We start from the raw sequence: 22,030 nt of genomic DNA on the forward strand, positions 1-22,030 counted from the left end.
CACGTTTAATTTGTGCAAAGCTGTTGCCTCAGCAAATTCCTTCTAGCCTGGCTCCGCACGCCTAAGTACTTCCGCTCAATTTAGATTTCCCTTCAGTACTTGGTTTTCTCCTTCCAAATTTTCTGGATCCAATCAGTGTACAGAGGGAGTGGCTGAGAACAATGACGTAAAAGTCAGCTCTCGTTGACGGACATCTTCACGCACGGTGTTTCGTTTGTTTACAGCCTGCGTCCAACGTGATTCCCGGCCAAACGTTAGCGATTGGTTATGGCAGATCCAGAGTGGCACTTGGCAGATCCAATAGTTTTAAACTTCAACAGACACACGCCTTCAAGTGAGTTAACGTTTGTCAATTGAGAAGGTCCAGACTCTCTGTGCAAATGAAATGAAGTACGAGAGTCTGGTTAGGACCAGGCTAAATTCCTTCATCTCCCAACAAGAAATTAGCTTTTTCCTTCGCTTTGTCTCTGTCTCTCTTTCCCTGTGTATCTCACTCTCTCCGTCTCGGTGACTCTCTCTCATTTACCGGCGAGGGTTTGTGTTAGCGACCCTCATAGGTCTCATTTAGCTGTCAGCTGTGGCAGATAGCACAATCAGGGCTGTAAGTGATGTCAGCCTCTTCCTCTGCAGGCTTCCACGCTGAAAAAACTGCGATACGGCGGGGTTCACCTCTGGCTGCATTGTGGAGGCCAGTTGTTTAGGGCAAAATCTGGGAAAAACAGCCGTCTGTTTTGTCTCCAGCTAGACCTGTGCTGATCGCAAACTGAAACTTCACATGATCTTGAATGTGAAGGTGTTTTGTGTCCATTGTTTTTTTATTTGATTTGGCTTGCAGACTTGCAGACCCACTTAAATGGAGAACCACTCACTTGAATAGCCTCATTACAAGATGCCACAGAAGTAAACATTAGATCCTTTTTTAAATATGTGAGGAGTCAGAGAAAAAGAGGCTTGCTTTTAAAATATTATAAAAGTCGCAGGCAGGTGCTGCAACGAATGGAAAGTTTTGAGCCAATGCACCGGCCAAATAGTTTTTTATTTCAAGCTGCCATCTGTCTAAACAATCGATGCAAACCAATCCGTCAGTTCTCTAGCTTTTTTCCACGCTAAATACAAATGTTTCACACTGGAGTAAACCTTCTTTATCGAGGGGTGTAACAGAGGGTGGGTCCACATTTAGAATTATTTATGCATTTAGATTTTGTTTTTCATACATCAACAAGAATTCTCCAATCTCCTCTTGGCACAGGAACCGCATTCAGCGGTAGACCAAAAACACTTGGGCTCTATGTGTCAAGGCTAAACAATGTTGTGTCTAATCTTCTTCATGGGCCTCAGCAACTAGAACATTTCTTTTAAGCTAAAGTCAAAGGCCACAACAGAAAGAGAAGTACAATTATGTCGCATGTTGGTGTGACAGCTAGCTAGGGGGTTGAGCCTGGGAGACAGCTAGGAGGCCAAGCAGAAGGTGCTTTTTTAAAAGTAATAAAAATGTCTCTACAAATTATGTTTCAGGTCTTGACTGATGCGGAATGTGGAACATTTAAAGGGCTCATGTTTTACCATCAGGTGTCATGTTGCTCAGCCCTTATGAGCCATTTCTAAATATATTATCTTGTACCCCAATGTGAAGTGTTCAAGTCTACTGGCTTGAAGCAGTTGATTTGTCCATGATGTGATGTCTTAAAGACCTTTTAAATCTGTAATGTGTTGAAGTGAGTAACGTTTAGCAGAACAGACTTGGCAGGAATGGAATATAATATTGTTTTAGTTGGTGTGTGATCCCATGAAAATAAGAATCATTGTATTTTCGTAACTGTAGAGAGAGCCCTATATCTATTACCTACACAGGGAGGGGATCCTCTTTCACAGAGCCCGCCATGGTGCATGTTTCTACACTAAGCCAGAATGGACAAACAGATCTAGAGTCTAAAATGCTAACACAATGCGTATCTAATCAACAATGATAATTGCTTATCCATGATAACCTTACTTGTTAGTTTTAATCTATAGTTCAACGGAGTTAATAACCTAATACAGTTCAATAGCCTTCAATAAACCTTATTATGAGTTGGCTAACCTCATTAGGTGATTAAGTAGTTGGCTACCTAATGCTGTTGTAGACTAATATATATGTTTTACATATTTTTGGAAGTACACAAACTTACCGAGTGCAGGCCACTGGAGCCTCTCCGATCGTCGTAGGAAAGGACCAAGGGAGGATGGGGGTGGGGGGAATGGTCAGTTGGTAAAATGGCAATCTCTCACTTCACCGCTCGATGACTTTGTTGGTTTTCTGGCCCAATATTCTAACATTTAGACATATTAAATAATACAACAGTTTGTCTGAGCTCATTTGATTGGGCATTGCAATGATCCGAATTCCAAATCGATCATTTCTTAGAAAACAATGACACCTCATGCATACGTGGATATGAGGACAGTTTTAACTTGCGGAATATTTACTAGAAGTAGTAGAAACACAAATATGGGACTAATTTCCTAAATGCTAAATCACAAAATATATTTACCATATTGTGTCCCTCTCCGTTTCGTAACAACGCACTATTTACCGCTGCGTTATAGCCGCTTGACACCGGCTGGGAACCCCGTCGCAGCGAGAGATAAAGGATCCGGTGGGCTGCGATGAGGCTGTAATTGGCCCCCCCCGTCACACTCATTACTCTCCCAGTGCCCAGGGATGGGATTAATGGGGCAAAGCTACCCCCGAATAAAGCCCTGGCTCAGTCCCTCAGCTAGCTGTCGCTGCGTCCAGTGTTCAACCTCATTCGTAGTCGCCATGCATCCAATGGTGTCATCGCCATTGCACGCGGCCCCGTGTGAACCCTTGCGGTGACATCAGTGTTTCTGGTTCACGCCGGTTTGCACATGTTGCTCACAGCGACTCTAAATGAGTTCTTCGTCATCCTCCGCCCGTAGGAAGAGCTTGTGAACTCTCCATCTGCCCTTGAGTGGATGTTCATCTCCCCCTCCATACCACCCTCCCACCCCTCCACTTATTGTATGTTGTACGTCCTGGCACTTAATGTATGCACTTATTATGTGTCTTACTTAATTATAGTACTTAGATGTGTAGCATCTTAGCCTAGCTATCATCGTTGTATACGGGGACTGGGTTAACCGAGCGATAGTAAGTGCTGCTATCGATATATTGTTACACCTTCTCATGACAAATTGCTTTGGCTAAAAGCGTCTTGGGACCCGTTATGAGCATTATGGGACCCGTTGTATCCTAACCTTCCCTGGGAGTGGTTGTCCCTATCCTGCGTTCCGTCTCATGTTTCTTCCTTGATAATTAGGGGAGGTTTTCCCTGCTCTTTGGGGGTCTCAGGTCAGTGGATGTGGCCTTAGAAGACCCTTATAGACTAACTTTGATCAAGGGCTGAACAAATGGAGTGGACATGAGTTGAAAGTCGGTATACTTAATCGTGAAATAGCCACGAGAGGTCTTCACGCGTATGTCTCAACACCAGCGCTTGCATTTATGGCTGGCTATTGAATATTCTGAGCATAGTCCGTCTTTTATAGTAAAGAGGAACAAATGTACAAAGGAACAGCTATGCAAACTAGTCTTATCGCAAACTAGTCTTATTTTACCAGAAGAAACGAGGGAGAAGGAGGAAGAAGGGCAGTCTGTTGCCACCCACGTTGTTACACTGTTACGTGGAGTGGTGCGTGTAATCTATCATCCCTCCTGTACCCCCCCCCCCCCCCCCCCCTCCAGGTCAACATCATCCCCATCATCGCCAAGGCGGACACCATCTCCAAAAGCGAGCTCCACAAGTTCAAGATCAAGATCATGAGCGAGCTGGTGAGCAACGGGGTGCAGATCTACCAGTTCCCCACGGACGACGAGGCCGTCACCGAGATCAACGCCTCCATGAACGTGAGTGAGCACCGTCACTTCGAGGTGTGTGTGTGTGTGTGTGTGTGTGTGTGTGTGTGTGTGTGTGTGTGTGTGTGTGTGTGTGTGTGTGTGTGTGTGTGTGTGTGTGTGTGTGTGTGTGTGTGTGTGTGTGTGTGTGTGTGTGTCAACAGAATGTGCTTAAGGAGTGGATTAAGGTAGGCGGGAGACAACGAGGGTGCTTGCTTTTGTTTGAAAAGTCGGGCATGGTAAAAGCGTCATTGGGGACCTTCCGTGAGAGTTACGCCACGGCACGAGTGCGATGTCCGAGCCCGACACCCGACGCCAGGAATTGTGCCGAAATGGAATCCCCGTCCGAAATCGTAGCCCCTCTCCACGTTATAGCAGTGTTTATATCATATAGTCACAAGATGAGCAACTTATCATAGAAAGCGATATGTAAGATTTCCTCTTCTGACGAAAAGAAGGTTTATAGTTTATAGCAGTGTTTATATCATATCATCGCAAGATGAGCATCTTGTCAAAGAAGGGATGGACATTATATAGGCGACACACAACATAAGATAATTAACTACCAGGGCACTAGAATACATAATAGTTTACATGTCATACATATATGCATGATGTGACCCTAGAAAGCACAGACGAAAGTGAAGTGAGGGGGTGTGACTTCAGACGGGGATTCCATTTTTGGCACGACGCCGGCATCTTCAATGACTAGCATCAGCTCTCAGACAACAATAGCTATCCATTATTGAACACCGCAGGAACAGCTCGCAAGAACACGCCGTGGACCTTGATGGAGGTGGAGGCGCTCCTGTGTGTAGCCCTGTCTGTTTGTGTTGCGTGGATAAGCATGCATAAGCCCGCCCACGTTGAAGAGGTACTATTCCAGATGGAAACACGACGTGCGGCTGGACCCAAACTAAGTCGTGCCACGCCAAGTCGTGGCTCGTTGAGCTGGTATTGTCGGTGAAAAAGAGGCATAAGAACTCTTGAGTTGAGGCAGCATCTTATTTTTTCTTTCCTACTTCTATCCCCAGTTCTGACATATAATTAAACACAGGATACTACTGCTCATTTTGGATGGAGCTGAACACCCCGACACAAACGCACAATGCTGGAATCCTTCACGACCAAGTCAGCACCTATAAGGGGTGCCCTCACAAGTGTAGCTTACTTTGGAGTGGGTGGTGTGAAGAGAAATGCTCAGTTTTTCTTTTAATAGAGCTGAAATGCGACTCTCGCTGTATAACATTTACCCATATGTATTTCTGAAGTGCAGCGATGTATTATGAGAGAATCTGTTGTGTGTGTGTGTTGATTTTGTGTAGGGCCTTCTTTAAAGTTCAGAGGCCCCGGGGCCTTCAGTAAAAGGCTGTGTTCAGCGTGTCAACAGACCTTAATGTGTGGGATAGTTTTAACCCCCCAACCCCACTTCTCCAAAGATTCCAGAGGGATTTATAGCTGGGGTCAGTGGTCATCTTAAATGGGTGCACTAGATGGGGTCAAGCAAGCCTCCATTATCTATGACGGAAGCACGGTTGAAACACTGTCATGAAGCCATAACTCTACTAACCGTAGAGGGGGAGACGAGTCGTGCTACTTAAATAACAATGCCCAGAGATGAGGCCGGCTGCACTTTGTAGGACGTGCCCCCCTCCCCTGTTTGTTTGGTTGTTCTTTGAGATTTGGCGACAGTCTCCTCTGTGGCTTTGCTAGGCGTGGAAGTGATTCCCCCAGCAATTAGGAACCATTTAGGGTTAATTGCGGAAACAACAGAATTCCCTCCTCCCCCTCGTGGCCTGGGTCGTTCAGTTTTCATTCTACGGTGGTCTGGTCGCAGGGGCAGAAATAAATATGAAAGTGTTGCATCCATCCTCCTACCAAACCAACCGAATCAGCCAAACCAGTTGGTTTTGCGACCCAATGTAAGACAACGTGTGGGCTATTGTGTGTGTGTGTGTGTGTGTGCAGGGTTAGGCTACTACACCGTCAATAGTGCCTCGTTTCCACAGAGCTGTGCGGTTCAGTGCAGCACGGGTCGCTTATATTGGCTTTTCCATTGCCAAAAGCTGGCCAAGGTCCCAAAATAAGCGCACTGAGCCGTGCCTATTTTTTGGGTAATCTTCCGTTGGGGTACCAACCAAAAAGGTGGAACTACACAAGCCGAATCCGTGCGACGGGGATCAAAACCAACAAACGCAGTACCTGCGAGGTATTTCTGGACAACGGCGAAAGCCTCGTTTATTGAAGAAAATGTTGCGCAAAAGCTTGACATCCTTCTTGGACATCCTGCATTGTTGATCTTTTATGTGTCATGTTCTTCTTTTTCAATGTATTCATTAGCAGGCCACACTGTGTCAGGCTGCTATGAGGTCACGATGCTTACTTAGCTGCCGCGGCTATCGCCATCCCGCTTAAACCCCGCCCCACCATAAGGGTACTGTCGGTGGTGGAAACGCGAGCCTGATTTTGCGTAACCGAGCTGTCCTGCTCCGAGCTGCACCGTACGGCACCGCTTGGTGGAAACGAGGCATAAACGTTCCGTGAGGAACTCACCGTGTCTTTGGTTATCGGGGAAGTTCGAGAACCAGGAAGTAACCATGGTGGAAAAGGGTTTTGACCCTTTGACCCTTTGACACAGGCCCATCTTCCCTTCGCCGTGGTGGGCAGCGTGGACGAGGTGAAGGTGGGGAACAAGACGGTGCGGGCCAGACAGTACCCCTGGGGCGTGGTGCAAGGTGAGTGACCTGTGTGTGTGTGTGTGTGTGTGTGTGTGCGTGCTGTTTACACAGAGGCATTGTTTATGACATGGAAGTGTGTGTGTTCTCCATAACACAACCATGCTGCGTATGTGTGTGTGAAACAGAGTAGAAAGTGATGTAACATGTAGAGTTGAACTGTGGGAACATCACAGCTCAGTAGGGAGTCACCCTCGCTCTATCTCTCGCTTGCTCTCTCTCTCGCTCTCTTTCTGGCTCGCTCTCGTTCTCTCTCTCGCACGCTCTCATTCTCGCTTGCTCTCGGTCTCGCTTGTTCTCGCTCTCGCTCTCGCTCTCTCCCTTGCTGTCGCTTGCTCTCTCACTCTCACTCGTGCGCGCTTGCTCTCTCTTGCTTGCTCTAGCCATCTCTCTCTCTCTCACTCTCACTCGTGCGCGCTTGCTCTCTCTTGCTTGCTCTAGCCATCTCTCTCTCTCTCTCTCTCACTCTCACTCTCACTCTGACTCTCCGACTATCCTCCATTTGGCCTATCCCACTCTGTCAATCTTGGTTTCTCTCTCATATTGACATCCTAAGCCCCAGTGGACACTGCCTGGTTATTTATAAAAGCCCACTGTATCTCCTTGGGGGTGAAATCTACTGGACCCCAGCAGGGCAAACACATGCACACGCGCACGTAGCCCATGGATTGCGATAAAAAAACTAAATTGCTATCTAGTTTCAGTGTCCCTTCACTTGTGGATGCGTAGCACAGTGAATTTTTTGTTGCTCTTCATTCTGGGACGGGAGGAGGACAATACAATTGCAAGTCATATTACCCACTGCGGCCTCCGTGGGATCCCTTGGATCCAGCATAGCGGAGGCTTTGTCTCGGTGGCCGGCGGAGGAGAGCCGGGAGGATAATGCGGCCTATTGACCGCTCTCTGGCCGCTCATGAAAGCACTCTGGAGATGTGAGACGGCGACGTTATGGTCACCAGCCTGGGAAACACGCACACGCGCACGCGCACGCGCGATCGCTTTTCTGTCTCCCTAAATGTCAGAGTGTGCGTGCACACGCGTGCTTGGTAGTCTTGTCTCTTAAATGTGTGTAGATGTCATCTACACACATTTAGTTGATGGTATTATTCTACTAGAACACGACTAATAGAATAACGCAATCCACAATAAGAAACCAGGAATAAGGCTTGGAACCCGCCACATGGGTTGACATTTACGTTGAACTTATAATGAAGGCACTAAAATAGATAATACTCCTATTGTGAACAACGCTATGATATAAAGTATCACATTTCTACATGCAAAATTGTCCCTTCACAATGTTACTGAATACGACACAGGCAACTTCCACGTCTAAAAAGGGACAAAAACACAGTCCACTAGTGTTTGTGGATGCTATGTCATCCGTCTCGGAGAGCATGACGGTGCTGTCTTTACACAATGATGACATCTGCCCTGTGTTTTGACCGGGACCTGGATCAACGTCCCCATGTACGAGCAACGTTCTCTTCAAACCCTCCCAGCTCCTCCCAGCTCTCACTGGGCCAGAGCTCCCAACATATCACGTGGTTCACTAGGGTCAGAGGGCTGGCTATAAGTAGGCTTGCTAACCTCCAGCTACACGCCAATTGGCTCTGAGCAGTGGATGTGTCTTCAGCCTCGAACTCCCGGTTAATACGGACGTGGGAAAGTGTGTCGCGAATCCTGTTCAGAATTATTATTTTTAAAGAAAAAGATAATGATGTTATAAGATTTAATTTGGACGCAGAATCTGATAAAAACGTTTATTTACCATTTGCCTCACACGTGTGCTTTGGGCTTAATGTGCCATGAAGCTATATACAAATATGTATCAAGCAGTGGAGGCTTCTCCAGTGAGGAGAGGGAGGAAGATCCTCCTGAACATTTTTGAGAATAAAAAATGTAGATTGCCCTACTGACGACTGTAATTAATTAATGCCCTTAAATATTAATTTTTAATGCATTTGTATATGTAATTTTTGTTTCCCTGGGTAAAGGGACAATAGCACCCCCTATCGCCTATTGAAAATAACTGCTTTGGGACGTTCCTCCCTCAGCCTCCTACTGACTCCTATTCATTTCCCACGGCAGTGTTGGCGGCCGGTGAATAACATGGGGTTCAATGCAAGAGAAGAGGAAATTCCTTCTCTGAGTAGGAGTGACTGACTAGGGGTCTGAATCCCGCCAAAATCGATTCACGAATAGGCTGGAGCCCGGGCTACGCTATGAACCAACAAGCAGGAGCCCTTGCTGCGCTATGAACCAATAAGCTCAGTCGTGTTTCTACAGAGATACATTTTATTCACTTAATTATCCCCCTGCTATTTTGTATTTCACCAAAACACCCTGAAATGACTTGAGTCTAACAATCTTATGCCACCATACACCACTGACGGTGCAAGCAGGCCATTGGCAACCAAGCGCACAGTCCTTCCTCCATCACTTTAAAAACCACAAGCCGCCACTGGTATCAACTCTCCCACACACACTCCCATCGGCTGAGGAGAGGAACAATGGTGGAGCACTATTTAGTTTTTAGTTGTCTGTAATAAGTATGCTACAATACCTGTAGTGGATGAGTCATAAACGGACAATGGGGCTGGAGTAGACTGTGAGAGTGCCATAAAGATAAACAATTCAAATACATTTTACGATTTACTGTTTCGTCCCATTTCAGAACATTATCCTAAGAATAAATGTCAAACTATTATATTTGGAGTCCCTGTATGTACATGTGTATGCATGTACGTTTCTTCTTTTGATTTCCTCGACAACCTCCTCTGAACCCGACTCCACTGTCGGCGGGGGTCGCTCGGGACTAAAGGAAGTCTAGCGTCGTGTGTGTGCTGGTTTCGGATGAGTGGTGTCACTCTCACAGTGTCGGCTGTGGGCAGAGGGGGAATCACCCCCACCACATGGTTTCCTGCCATTGAAACACAGATCAGCCACTCTGAACCGTCGGGGTGGAGCAACAAATGTTTCAACAAGATACAGATCATTTTGCTTCCACAATACTTACCAGAGAAACCAATGTCTTCTTATTGGAAGCAAATGAATGATGCTGTCCTGCAGAATGTGCTTTGGTGTATTTGCCAGGGGGCAGTAGCTCAGGAGATGCATTCGGTTGACTCGTAACCGGTGTCGAGGTGTTCCTGAGCAAGACGCCTCACCCTGACTGCTCCCGACGAGCTGGCTGTGCCCCTGTGTAATTGGCTCCGCCGTCGGGAGGTGAATGGTTCTAAGTCGCTTCGGATAAAAGCGGCAGCAAAACCCCAAAAAGACATCACTCCCTCTGCTTACACCTTAAACCACAGAGCAATGAAATTGCAGAAACACCACAATACTGTATGGCAGAAGTTAAAAGCGAACGGTTCATATTTTATCGGAACTCAAATCGGTGCAACATCGTATCGTGAGTTTGCCGTGCCGATTCCTGTCTGAATGAACACGCACCATATGTTCCCCCTCTCACACATGTTGATGGACCCTGTTCACACGGCAGGAAATGGTTCCTGCACTCTCTTCCCATGATGCACCAGGTCAACTGGGAAAATTCCTTAAAATAGCCCATTTTAATCAACTCTCTTTATCTGTTGCCAACACATCATTATGACAAATGTGGTCCTAAATAGGGGGATAATTGCAGCCATATGGGATTTATCATGATTTTAGACATATTTTGTGTCGAGAAATGCACACACACACACACACACACACACACACACACACACACACACACACACACACACACACACACACACACACACACACACACACACACACACACACACACACACACGTGGGAGGGGTAGACGGACATGTCAGAGGGTGAAACGGGTTATCAGTGGGGAGTGTGTTGGCAGCTAGCCAGAGGGAATGTTGGTGAACAAAGCGAGGAAGTCTCTGGATGTAGGACTGAAATCAGGGCTCTGACAGGGCCGCTCTGTTCGACTCAGACGTGCGACGAGGTAATGAGTGTGTTTATCTCCTCCCCAAAAAGCATGCGCCTTAGCAACGAGCATTTTTACCCTCAATGCATTTCAAAATACTTACTATTACTTAAGAATATTTAAGAATTGTTATTACAATGGATATGAGACCAAAAATTTAGTAAGAATAAGATGCATAATGTCGAAGTCTTTTTAATCTTTTTTTATTTAAATGTTCTTTTATGCTAATATCAATGAGCACTGTATTGGTTGATAGCAAATGGTTAGTGTTTACAAAAAAAAGTGCTTACAGTGACAGGCACTTACCACAGCTACAACCACTCTCGTTGTTGCTTGTGGGAGGTGAACCACTTGGTCAATGGTTTCAACCAGAACATTTAATTCAGCGTCCGTCTGGTCCGCCAGCACTCACTGAAACAGCCCTCAGCACTCAGCGCCATTGTCCAATCACACAGCCCAACGAGCACTGCACTACGCTCTCAACGGCGTAAAGTTAGTTGAAGTCCAGTTTAGCATGGCGGGGGGGTAACATGGTCTCCGGTCTAGCATGGGGGTAACGGGGTGCTCACTGTTGCTGTTGTCTGTGTGTCTGCAGTGGAGAACGAGAGCCACTGTGACTTCGTGAAGCTGCGGGAGATGCTGATCCGGGTGAACATGGAGGACCTGCGGGAGCAGACGCACGCCCGCCACTACGAGCTGTACCGCCGCTGCAAGCTGGAGGAGATGGGCTTCAAGGACACGGACCCCGACTGCCAGCCCTTCAGGTGGGCATTGAGGGTGCAGGGGGGGGGGGGGGGGGGGGGGGGGGGCTCTGAGGGCGGAGGGGGTCCCACCCATTGGCAGCCATGACGGCTGTGAGGCTCGGGCAGAAGAGACTCTGATGGCCTTTAGGTGGAGGTAGAATGCCCCAATTCTAAGTTAGCGGGAAGAAATAGGGATTGAATTCTCGTTCTACAAAGCAAATCTATTTGGCCTTAGTTCAGATCCCAATTGCTAGTTTATCTCTGTATAGAGATAGGCTTAGGCAGAGCCAAGAGAAAGACGCCTCACCCAACTTACCCGCTCGTTGATGGGTTTATCTGAATTCACTATAACCCTCTTCTGGATTAAAGCACCTCCTTAGTGAGATGGTAAAAAAATTGACCTTAGCCAGGGGTCACCAACCATTTTGTACCTGAGAGCAACTTCATGGGTGCTGAGTCATACGAGGGCGCCCAGTTTGATACTCTTCTGATATAACAAATTTGCTTAGTTTGCCTTTAGTTATACATTATTATTAATGATTAATGATACTCATCTATGTGAAGACACTGATCATGTTAATGATTTCTCACAATAATTATCAACAATGACTTAAAAAAGGTGGGAAAGAGTTGTTCAAGAATGAGTTGTGCTATTTTTAGAACCGGCCCGCGGGCGCCTCATATGGTCCTTGCCGGCGCCCGCGGGCACTGTGTTGGTGACCCCTGACCTAAGCTAACCGAATTGCTGGATGTGGTCAAAGTCTCGAACGCATGCAGAAATAAAAGGATAGATGCATGAATGCATGCAGACACAAAGGTGGACCTTTTGAGTTATAAAGCCCATGTCCTCTCAGAATAACAAGCCCAGAACAGGTCATAAATGGTAAGCTAGCAGCCTTCTGGTTACCAGCAAACCCCCTGTACTTCCTGAGCCACATGCCGCCGTAGAGTTTGATACACGTGAACGTGTTTTATGGTCAAAGAGTGTTCTGTCTATCAGCTAACGGCCAAACCAAAATCGATTGACTAAACCTCTAACCTAGTGCTTGTTGATACGGTGCCTCCTGCAGCCTCCAGGAGACGTACGAGGCCAAGAGAAAGGAGTTCCTGGGTGACCTGCAGCACAAGGAGGAGGGCATGAGGCAGATGTTCGTCAGCAAGGTCAAGGAGACGGAGGCGGAGCTGAAGGAGAAGGAGCGCGAGGTGGGTCTCATTTACATTTAGGGCATTTAGCAGACGCTTTTATCTGAAGCGACTTACAATAAGTACATTTGTCAGAAGTAAGGGAAACAAAAGATCGCTGTCGGTACAGTAAGTGCCAAGCACTAGCAATCACTAGGTTGATCCATCCCTGTATACAGCAAAGATAGCTAAGATAAGCTACACAGCTAAATACTATTTTTGAGTGCCAGGACGTACAACACACAATAAGCGCATACATTATGTGCCAGGACATACGACACATTATTATTACTATTGTATCCTTTATTCAACCAGGTTTGAGATTAAAATCTATTTTACAAGAGAGGCATGGCCGAGATGGACAGCATTACACAACGACAACATAAAACACAAGGCAAACTACAAGTTCAATACTAAGTGCAATTGTGAAAATACGTTAGGATTATTTACTAAAACATTTCCAATTTCTAATGGAGTCCGACGTCAAACACTTAACAGCTTTAAATTCATTGATAGTCACTAGGTCCTGGAGCTTGAGCTGCTTCTGTAGGTTATTCCAGGAAGACGGTGCAAGAAACATAAAGGCCTTTTTACTCATTTCTGTCCAAGCTTTAGCAACAGTCATAAGCACCATGTCCTGAGACCGTAACCAATGGGAGACACATTTCCGGAACATACGCAATAACAAATAAAAGGGGAGTTTACGTAAAATCACCTTGTAGATAAAAACATACCAGTGACTAAGTCGTCGTATAAAAAAAAAGACGGCCAGTTAAGTACAATGTACATAGCACATACATAAGTGCGTACATTATGTGACAACATACAATCTCCATTCTGTCTCCAATCAAGCCTCTTGTCAGTTTGTTTGTTTTGTTATCCCTCATTGATTCTGTTGCAACGATCATGGCACAGCTAAAGGCCGAACTGGGGAAGTTTGGGGCCAGTGGTCACTGATTGGTTGAGCAGGGAACGGACGTAGTGTTTTGTTGTGTTTTACGATAGCAGGACACGAGAGAGTAAAAAAGTATATATATTTTGATCATTTTGAATGATCTTGCAACACCTTCGTCAGATGGCTATATTCTGTATTTTTTTTAATCGTATTTATAGTATAGTTTTGCTGTTTCCAGATGTACTCATTGGTTCATGTACATCTGGGGTCAGTTACACTATAGTGCCCCCTTGAGTCCACATTTACGTGACATGGAATGCAAGCAGTCCTTTGAAGATATACAGAGAACACATTGGAAAGCTTGACCCATTTTGAATCCCCTTGAGTCTTTTCTCGATATGTTGAACCTGTCTGGGAGTACTAGGTGGGGGGTGGGGGGCTCTCTGCCTCAGAGAGGAAAGCCAAGGACGATGTAGCCCAGAGAACAAGCTGGATATAAGAATATCTGTTACAGCAGTCAACCCCCGTCTGTCTGCCTGTTTGTCCATCCCTGTCTCGACCCCCCCCCACTTCAGCTACACGACAAGTTTGAGCAGCTGAAGCGGCTGCATCAGGAGGAGAAGAGGAAGGTGGAGGAGAAGAGGAGAGACCTGGAGGAGGAGATGAACGCCCACAACAGGAAGAAGGTGGCGGCGGAGACGCTGGCCCTCGCCCAGCCGCTGAAGAAAGACAAGGACCGGAGGAAGTGAGTTCTCTCTCTCTCCTGCTCACTCTCTGTGTTTGGCTCTTTTTTCTTTGACTCTTAGTGGTCGTCTTCTATTTCTTTATTTCCTTTCCGAAAGCTTTCCTAGATACCCCAACGTTGCTATTGGGTATCTCATTATTTCTTGTGTGCGTGCGTGTTTGTGTGCGCGTGCGTGCGTGCGTGCGTGCGCTCTGAGTTGGCTTTTCTCTTTAAACAGTATATGTTAATTGAGGTGAGGAAAGAAAGCAGCCTCCATTTAATAAGATAATAATGAGGGGTTGATGGTGGTGACGGCTGAGCGCACGCTGGGTTTATCTCTTAGCTCACGCTACGGTGCTGCTGCTCATTCCTGGCCTCCGTTTCTCTGCTGTATTAGTCAGAGAGTGAAATACCACATCTAAAGTCGGATGATTAGGGCTAGGTGTGTTTTGTAAATTGGTCTTTAAAGTGCCCTTTTAGTTTTTTGATGGCTAACTAGCATCACCGTGTGGATGCTATGTGTATTGTTTTGCCAGAGCCAGTTAGTGTTGTTGTTTTAACTAAACTTTAACCAGGTGTCTTGGGTAAAGACTATACCATTGCTGTAGCTCATTGAAGGTTAATTTGCAAATATCTGTCAGTGGACCTTCCTATTGTGTTATTAATGTTGTATGAGGTTATTAATTATATAGTCATGAACACTGGAACACTTTATGGTGAAATAAGACATTTCTGTGACTTGGACAATCTCCTTCTCTTTCCACCTGTTGAAACGTCCACTTCCATGATTCCTTTTGACATTTCTACGTGTGTTGCATGTTTTTATCTTCAATCATTTTCCATAGAACAATGATTTGAACCTTTCCATATTCTTCATTCATTCAGTTTATTTATTTATTGTGTTGTTTTTTCACAGTTAATTTATGGGCCAAGCGGGACCATGGACCCTGTCACCTCCATACCACCGACGTTTGTTTGTTTGTTTGTTTGTGTTTTTCTGTTTTTGTTTCTCTTCACATTCCATGACGACATTGTGAACACGGACCAAAGACCCTGAGGGATGAGGCTGAACGTGCAATGAGAAAAAGAGTGAAAGAGTTTGAAAAGGAAATTGTTAAACCTTAACCACCAGCGGCCATGCCATTCATTAGTGTACCGTCTCTCTAGTTCAGGGACCTATTTTTTATATTTACATATATCTCGTTTGGTTTATTTTGTTCCTTCTTTTTTTTAATATAGTTGTGACTTAGTTTTACTGTTATTGTATAACTATTATTATTATTCAATAATATATTTTTCCCCATACACAACTCACTGTGGACCTGTCCCTGGTCTTCCCACCTCAGACCTTCGCTGTCTGTAGCCTCTCGGTGCTAAAGTGTAGCAGCAGGGCACGCCCCATTTCAAACGGTTTGGTCTGTTTGGAAGATAGACGATTTGAGGTGCAGTTGATTTAACAGTTGTGGCATTATTGGGACTGGTTCGCTATGCAAGAATAAACCCCTCCTCCAGGCTGTAAGGCATCCTTAATCTCCAAAGAACTTCTTAATGTGTTTTCGCTCGTCCCTTTGAACTGCAAATAGTCGCCTCGTCAGACCATGTGATTGTTGATGAATCAACAATTTACACTCACGCGCACACAGGCACGCGTGTGCGTGCTAGTTCTGAGGCCTAATGATAGCTTATTCTGTTCATTCATATTCTGGTGCTGCGTTTGCTAAGGAACACAAATGTATTTTAATAGTTTGACTCCTGACTTCGTAATATTGCCAACATTATTGTTACATTTTAAAAAAACTGGTGCACATGTTTAGAAATTATGCAAAACATAAAAACATGTGTGTTGCTCAAGAGTGCCACTGGATACGCACAGATGAGTAGCTTTTTTGTAAATGATTGAGTACGTTAGTTGTGTGGCAGTTCGAATCCCATTTTTTTATATAGAAGTTATTCAAAGAGAAAGCTGCAGCTTGTTGTGGACCCAGAGTTTGAATGGAGAGCAGCTGTATATGTCAATAAAAACCAAAACACGTACACCTGGTGTGGATGTCCCGTCACTCATCAGCTGAATGATATTCAATTGACAGACGGAAGTAAAGAAAATTGCTAAATGAACCCAAGTTGCGATGGTGATTAGTTATTGCAAACCAATAAAAAGATTGAGGCGCTTGTGGTACAAGTGGGCCTATCCCATCAGCCAGAATGGAGAGAGGAACCGCCCCCAGACACGATACAAATGGGCGTGTCCAACCAGACAGAATGGAGAGAGGAACCGCCCCCAGACACGATACAAATGGGCGTGTCCAACCACAGAATGGAGAGAAACCGACCCCAGATGGCACGCAGACGTCTCGTGGCCACACCCATTTGTTGTGATATAGATATTAAGGACAACCTCCAAAGATACTTATTTTTTACCAGTAGTCTAAACCCAATGTCAACCTAAACACAGAAACATGTCTGTGTATTCACCTAGGGTCCAAATTTATTGTTCAACCAAACTAATTTCAGCAGCCCCACGCGCACACGGCTGCTAGCCAGTCGCCAGCGGTTCATTTCCTGCATTCTAAAACCGTGGCATTTCCTGAAGTCTAACAAGTCACCTACCAGCAGACAGATAACCATGCAGATCTGCACTACCAGAAATCCCATAATACTAAAAATGTACTCTGACTACTACTGTATACAAAATAACATTTAAATAATGCTTCTGACTTCAGTTGTCTGACTAAAATACGAACTGCATTTACTTTAATTTTGAAGCAGTTCAAGTCTCGAGATTAGGTTTCTTTTGTGTGGAAGGAATTGACACAAGCCCATGTGCTGACCATGAACTACAGGAGAAAATATTGCATCTATAAAAACATGAGGTTTTTTTGCAGACTAAAAGGAAAGTGAAATCGACAAAACATGTTTTTAACCCACAAAATGTTCATGGCATTTGGACAAAGTGTTTCAACTCCGGTTTATTTGGAAGTGAACATTTTTATAATTTTAAATAGTATATAGCTGCCTTATTTCTGTAATCACATGGAAATAAAAAACTTGACAGCCGTTTGTTATTGTACACCTCCAGCAGCAGGAGTCAGGTAACAAAAAAGCATGGATTCACAGAGACAACATGGCTGAGGTCGAAGCTCTGGGTTCCAATCCTTGGACAGAATTGCAGTCCTAAAAAATAGATTTTTGCCAATTACTTATGGCAATGGAGTCAGCACGTTAGCACTGTTAGCATTCAGGGATCAGTGAAACCAGTCTAGTGTTGACCGACTTGTAGACACCATACAATATTTCAGCCCAGGTTGGGAAGTATCTCTTAAGGTGCACTTTGAAAATGTGAACACAACATAACCTTTTAACTGGTTTGCCGTTTGTGATATGATACAGGGATATACAAGGAAAGAAGATCACAGCGTTTGTTTATACTCATAAAACATTAAAGAGCTTATTACAGTTTGTTACAGTAGATACGTTGAGAACACTACAAAAATAAAGAAATCAAATAAAAGTTTTTAAAAAAATATTTCTTTTCTTAATCATTCGTTTATATAGATATATCGAAAAGCTTGTCTTACCAAAGTGCTGAATAGCTCTGGAAAGAAAGAGTAGCACAATCTCTTCCCTCATGTTTTCCAACAACAAAAAAATCTTCCAACTGCGCATCTCATTCTCCAAAAATTTAAGAAAAGAGTCTCCTCACACATGTAAAAAAGGAAATGCTACGTGTGGAAGGAACTGTAGCATTGAAACACCCACACACATACAAACAGACACACACAGTTAGATAAATATACATTAAAAAGGTTATAGGAACAGAAAAGTTTGAAATAGTACCCCTACTGGCTTCAATACACCTTCAATTTGACCATCTTAAATAAAAACAATACAAAGAACAAAGGGCACCCGCAAAACTGGCGAGTGGGGGAGATGGTGTGTGTGTGTGGGCCCAGGCACTACTGGTTGACCGGGGACTGGAGTGGGGGGCAGGGCGATTGGCGGGCCCCGGCCTCGTCGTACAAACACCCAAAGCCGTCGTAATACTCGTCAGGGTCGCCCGCGTCTTTCGGGCCCTTCGAAGTCTGGAAGTAAAAGAAATATAATCCGTCAGCACTTTATGCATCTCTTTATACCTGTGGATATAGTCTAAGTTTAGCACACATATTGACCATAAGGCATTAAAGGTAGTGCTTATTTTGGGGAAAAGAAAGAACTGGGAATTTTAGCTGGCATTTATTGAGGATTAAAATTCAACTAACTAAATTCAATGTATGCTAATTGTCCTTCATTAATTCTGCCTTATACAGCAAGTTTTCCAACCTTAATCGTATTCTTTTTTCAATGTCTGCAATCGTATTTTAAGTCGTTTAGAGACGGGGGGCTTTCACTTTAGTTTTTACTACCGCAGGCGCTGTGATAACCCTGGTCACCATTTTAGCGCCGTTGTCATGCCAAATTTGTACCGCCTGGCAAATTTGTACCGGGCACGTCAACAGTTGTCCGTTGCCAGGCAACGGACAACTGATTACGTAAGGGTTGTCCGTTGCCGGGCAGGTTTCAAAAAACATTCGCGCTCATGTTGCCAAAGACGAAATAACATAATACAGATAACGGATCTTTAGATAACACTTGTTTTTACTTGTATTGTATTTAATTGTTTAATCAAATTTAGCTAGTAAACTGAGTGTTTAAAGCGGGTTTCAAAAAACATTCGCGCTCATGTTGCCAAAACATAACACAGAAAACGGATCGCTAGATAACACTTGTTTTTACTTTATATTTGTATTGTATTCAATTGTTTGATCAAATTTAGCAAGTAAACTGAGTGTTTAAAGCAGGTCAAGGACGAAATAGCACAATACAGATAACGGACAAGTGCGAATGAACGAGCTTGAAGGTTCGCGAATGTTCGTGAACCTTTCACGTCATTCGACGCGATCGTCCGTTGCCAGGCAACGGACGACGCGATCATCTGTTGCCAGGCAGGTTTGGAATGGATTACGTATGGATGACGCGCCCGGTACAAATTTGGCAGCCGGTACAAATTTGGCATGACGCGGTCACTATCAGAGCCCCGTGCACAAGCCCCTCCCCCTGAAATCAGATCAAATTACCACAGCGGACTTTAAGCACCTTCCAAGATCCGTGGCAGTTGGAGAAATTAGAGAATACGTAAAAAAATATTGAAATTATGTAACTACCGCTTATGAAAAGAGACATGTTGTGAGACGGTATAGATATGGACACAGTTATACATTTTTATACAACAGTGATTTACCGCTCTATGGGGACAGCGCTGTCCCCTACTCCCCTCCACCGACACCACCCCCTCCGGCGGCCCGACCGCTGAAGAGTCGAAGATGTAGATGGCGTTGGCCGGTAGGGAGAACTCTAGGCTGCTCAGGTACTGATCCGTCATCTCTTTACACTGAATGAACTCTGAGCTCTCCACCTGCGGAGCAAGATCACAGATGGAAAAACGAAACAAAAACAAAGCCGATGCAAATGTTAAGATTGTGCCAATAGCCAAATAAATAAAGAAATACTTGCATCAAGATCCTCGGACAAAGCTCGGCCAGATCTTTAGACAATTTTTTATTATGTAAGCGTACATGTTCAGGTCGACACATTGTCTTAATATTGCAAAGTAACTGCAGTTGGTCACTGAATTAAATGATCTTTGGTCAACAATGCTCAGAATTCCTTACACAAAAGGGTGCATGCAGCATAGATATTTTATACAGTCTATGATAAAGCACGATGGTGGCGATAATTTAGACGTAACAAAGCAGCGCTACAGAAACAAACTCCATTACAGGAGCTGCAATATCTCAATCAAGGTCCATAGGTAATAGATCTGGTCCCTAACCTCGCAGTCCCCGCACGCAGAACTGTAAATTCAGCTTTACAACCCGATCCCTCCCTTACCTGCGCTTTCCTCAACAGGCCGCTGAACACAGAGAACCAGTCCGGAGTGAGCGCCTCCAACTCCAAGGTGATGATGGCCAAGGCCAGCGTGGAGCCCTTGAACTGCCACAGCTGGTGGCACGCCATACAGTGCTGCACCTGCCTGGTCCACAACGCCACCTGGAAGCCCGGGGGTCTCTTCTGATGCGGACCCCGACCCGGGTCAATGGACAGGACGAACTGGGGGTGTTCGGCGACCAGCAGGGCGTGGAACTGAAGGGCGAGGTAGAGAGCGAGAAAGAGAGAGCGAGCAGTGAATACATGTTAGACTGAGACAACAAAGAGAGACCAAAGTATCTAAGAGTTCACATCGTCCCCATCGTCGACCAGTCATCCATTACCCACAAAACCTTCCCTTTGATTTCTATGTTTGCCACTTTCGTGAGACAAATCTCAATAAGGCTTAAACGCAGTAGTATTGAAAAGTTCTGCTTTGACCTCGTATTGGTAGCCCCTATTCTGCAGCCCTTCTTCCAGTCCTCCCCGGGGTCTGACCTCAGAGACGATGCATGGCAGCCAGGCGCGAGGACTGGACCCCGTATAGCTCGACAAGCCGTCAGGAGTCATTTTCACACCCAACATTAAATAGGTTTCCTGCCGTTTCTCTCGCATGGGCAAATTACATCCATTAAGTACTATACGATTGGTTTGTACGTAGAGCAGGTTTATATGTAGATCAATATCTTACCATAACTTTTGTACAAAAATGGTCTGTCTTGGTGTTAAGTACGTCTCAATGTAAGTGGTATGAGGCGAGTCTGACCGGTGGATGTGAGATGACTATTCAGTAATACTCTTTTGAACGGCCCCTCCTCAGAGGTTAGGTGTAAGCTGAATTGATGTACGTGCAGTGAATATAATTGTTTGCTGTAATGTAATCGTGACATCAAAGGCAACTAAATGTTATATGGATACGTTGACATTTTTAATTTTTCGTGAGCCTTGTTAGATCAAGGCGCATCGAGGATTGACAGAAAGAGGAGGCCAGTATTATGGTCATTTGAATCCAGAAACCATGGTCACGATCCGGTTAATAGCCTTAAGCAGACCATGAACAGAAAGAGTCCTGCAAAAGGACTTGGCGGGCTATGTCTCTGGTGGAAGTAGCAATGGGACCCATATGGTCGATTTGATATCATATGTACTTGGTTTCAGCCCATTCATTCACTATGGCTTTCCCTGTTGTAAAAATGTAACAAATTAATCCAGATTATTCTGGAAGGCAGATACAACAGATTTGATGAAATGTGGGTTACACTTTTACCCTTTTACAAAAATCTATTATAAAAGTGACCCTGATCTGCGTGCCAGTCTCAGATGGTCGGGTATTAGACCTTCCCTTATTTTTTCAAATAATTGATTCCTCCCTTCTAAAACAATCCAGATTGCGTCGTGAAGTGAGTGGGAAATGCATGGGTCAACGTGTTTGATTCATTTCAAATCGGTGTACCATTGTGGATTTAGGGTGACAAATATTGGTTTTATGGATTGCTGTTTTGAAAGACAACATAAAATATGACTATTTATATACATGGTAATGCAAAGAAGTAATTTTTCCAGAGGCAATGTAATGAGTATTTACAATAGTCAAGAAGCACTATTTAAATAAATATGCTTATAAATGTACCTTTATTTTACTAGAAGTTTGAAATGAGTTATATTTATTTACTTTGAAGAGAGGGTTTTGTAATGACTATAGTGAAGTGCTTTAAGAACCCATGGGTTCGATGTATATTTAAGAGCACATTTACCAGATACCCTTTCTACAGATCCTACAAAAACCGCAACCCATCAATTCCAAGTATGCGAGTTTACTGAATCACACCAATCAACATCTGCAAGTTGTCAGGAATGATAGTGGTCCTCAAAACTTTTCTCTTGGTGGTTAAGACTATAAATTTGCATCCACCAACCACCATATAACATTCAAACTGGTTGTTCA

The 22,030-nt window shown here is 44.6% G+C and overlaps 1 protein-coding gene across 2 annotated transcripts in view; it reads left to right on the top strand.

Annotated features, from left to right (window-relative positions):
• septin8a (septin 8a) overlaps nt 1-21,720 on the top strand; it is a 36,229-nt gene extending 14,509 nt beyond the window's left edge. The window contains exons 5-10 of one of the 2 annotated variants that reach the window (XM_030362227.1): nt 3,746-3,907; nt 6,534-6,630; nt 11,176-11,344; nt 12,394-12,526; nt 13,976-14,145; nt 20,068-21,720. In XM_030362227.1, coding sequence (XP_030218087.1) covers nt 3,746-3,907; nt 6,534-6,630; nt 11,176-11,344; nt 12,394-12,526; nt 13,976-14,145; nt 20,068-20,233 — 897 coding nt within the window. In that variant the 3' untranslated portion in view covers nt 20,234-21,720. Of the gene's footprint in view, nt 1-3,745; nt 3,908-6,533; nt 6,631-11,175; nt 11,345-12,393; nt 12,527-13,975; nt 14,146-15,040; nt 16,161-20,067 lie in introns of those variants that run through there. The other variant, XM_030362228.1, reaches the window with a different exon arrangement.
• Nucleotides 21,721-22,030: the final 310 nt, after the last annotated feature.

This window comes from Gadus morhua, chromosome 7 (assembly GCF_902167405.1).
Source record: "Gadus morhua chromosome 7, gadMor3.0, whole genome shotgun sequence".
Lineage (NCBI taxonomy): Eukaryota > Metazoa > Chordata > Actinopteri > Gadiformes > Gadidae > Gadus > Gadus morhua.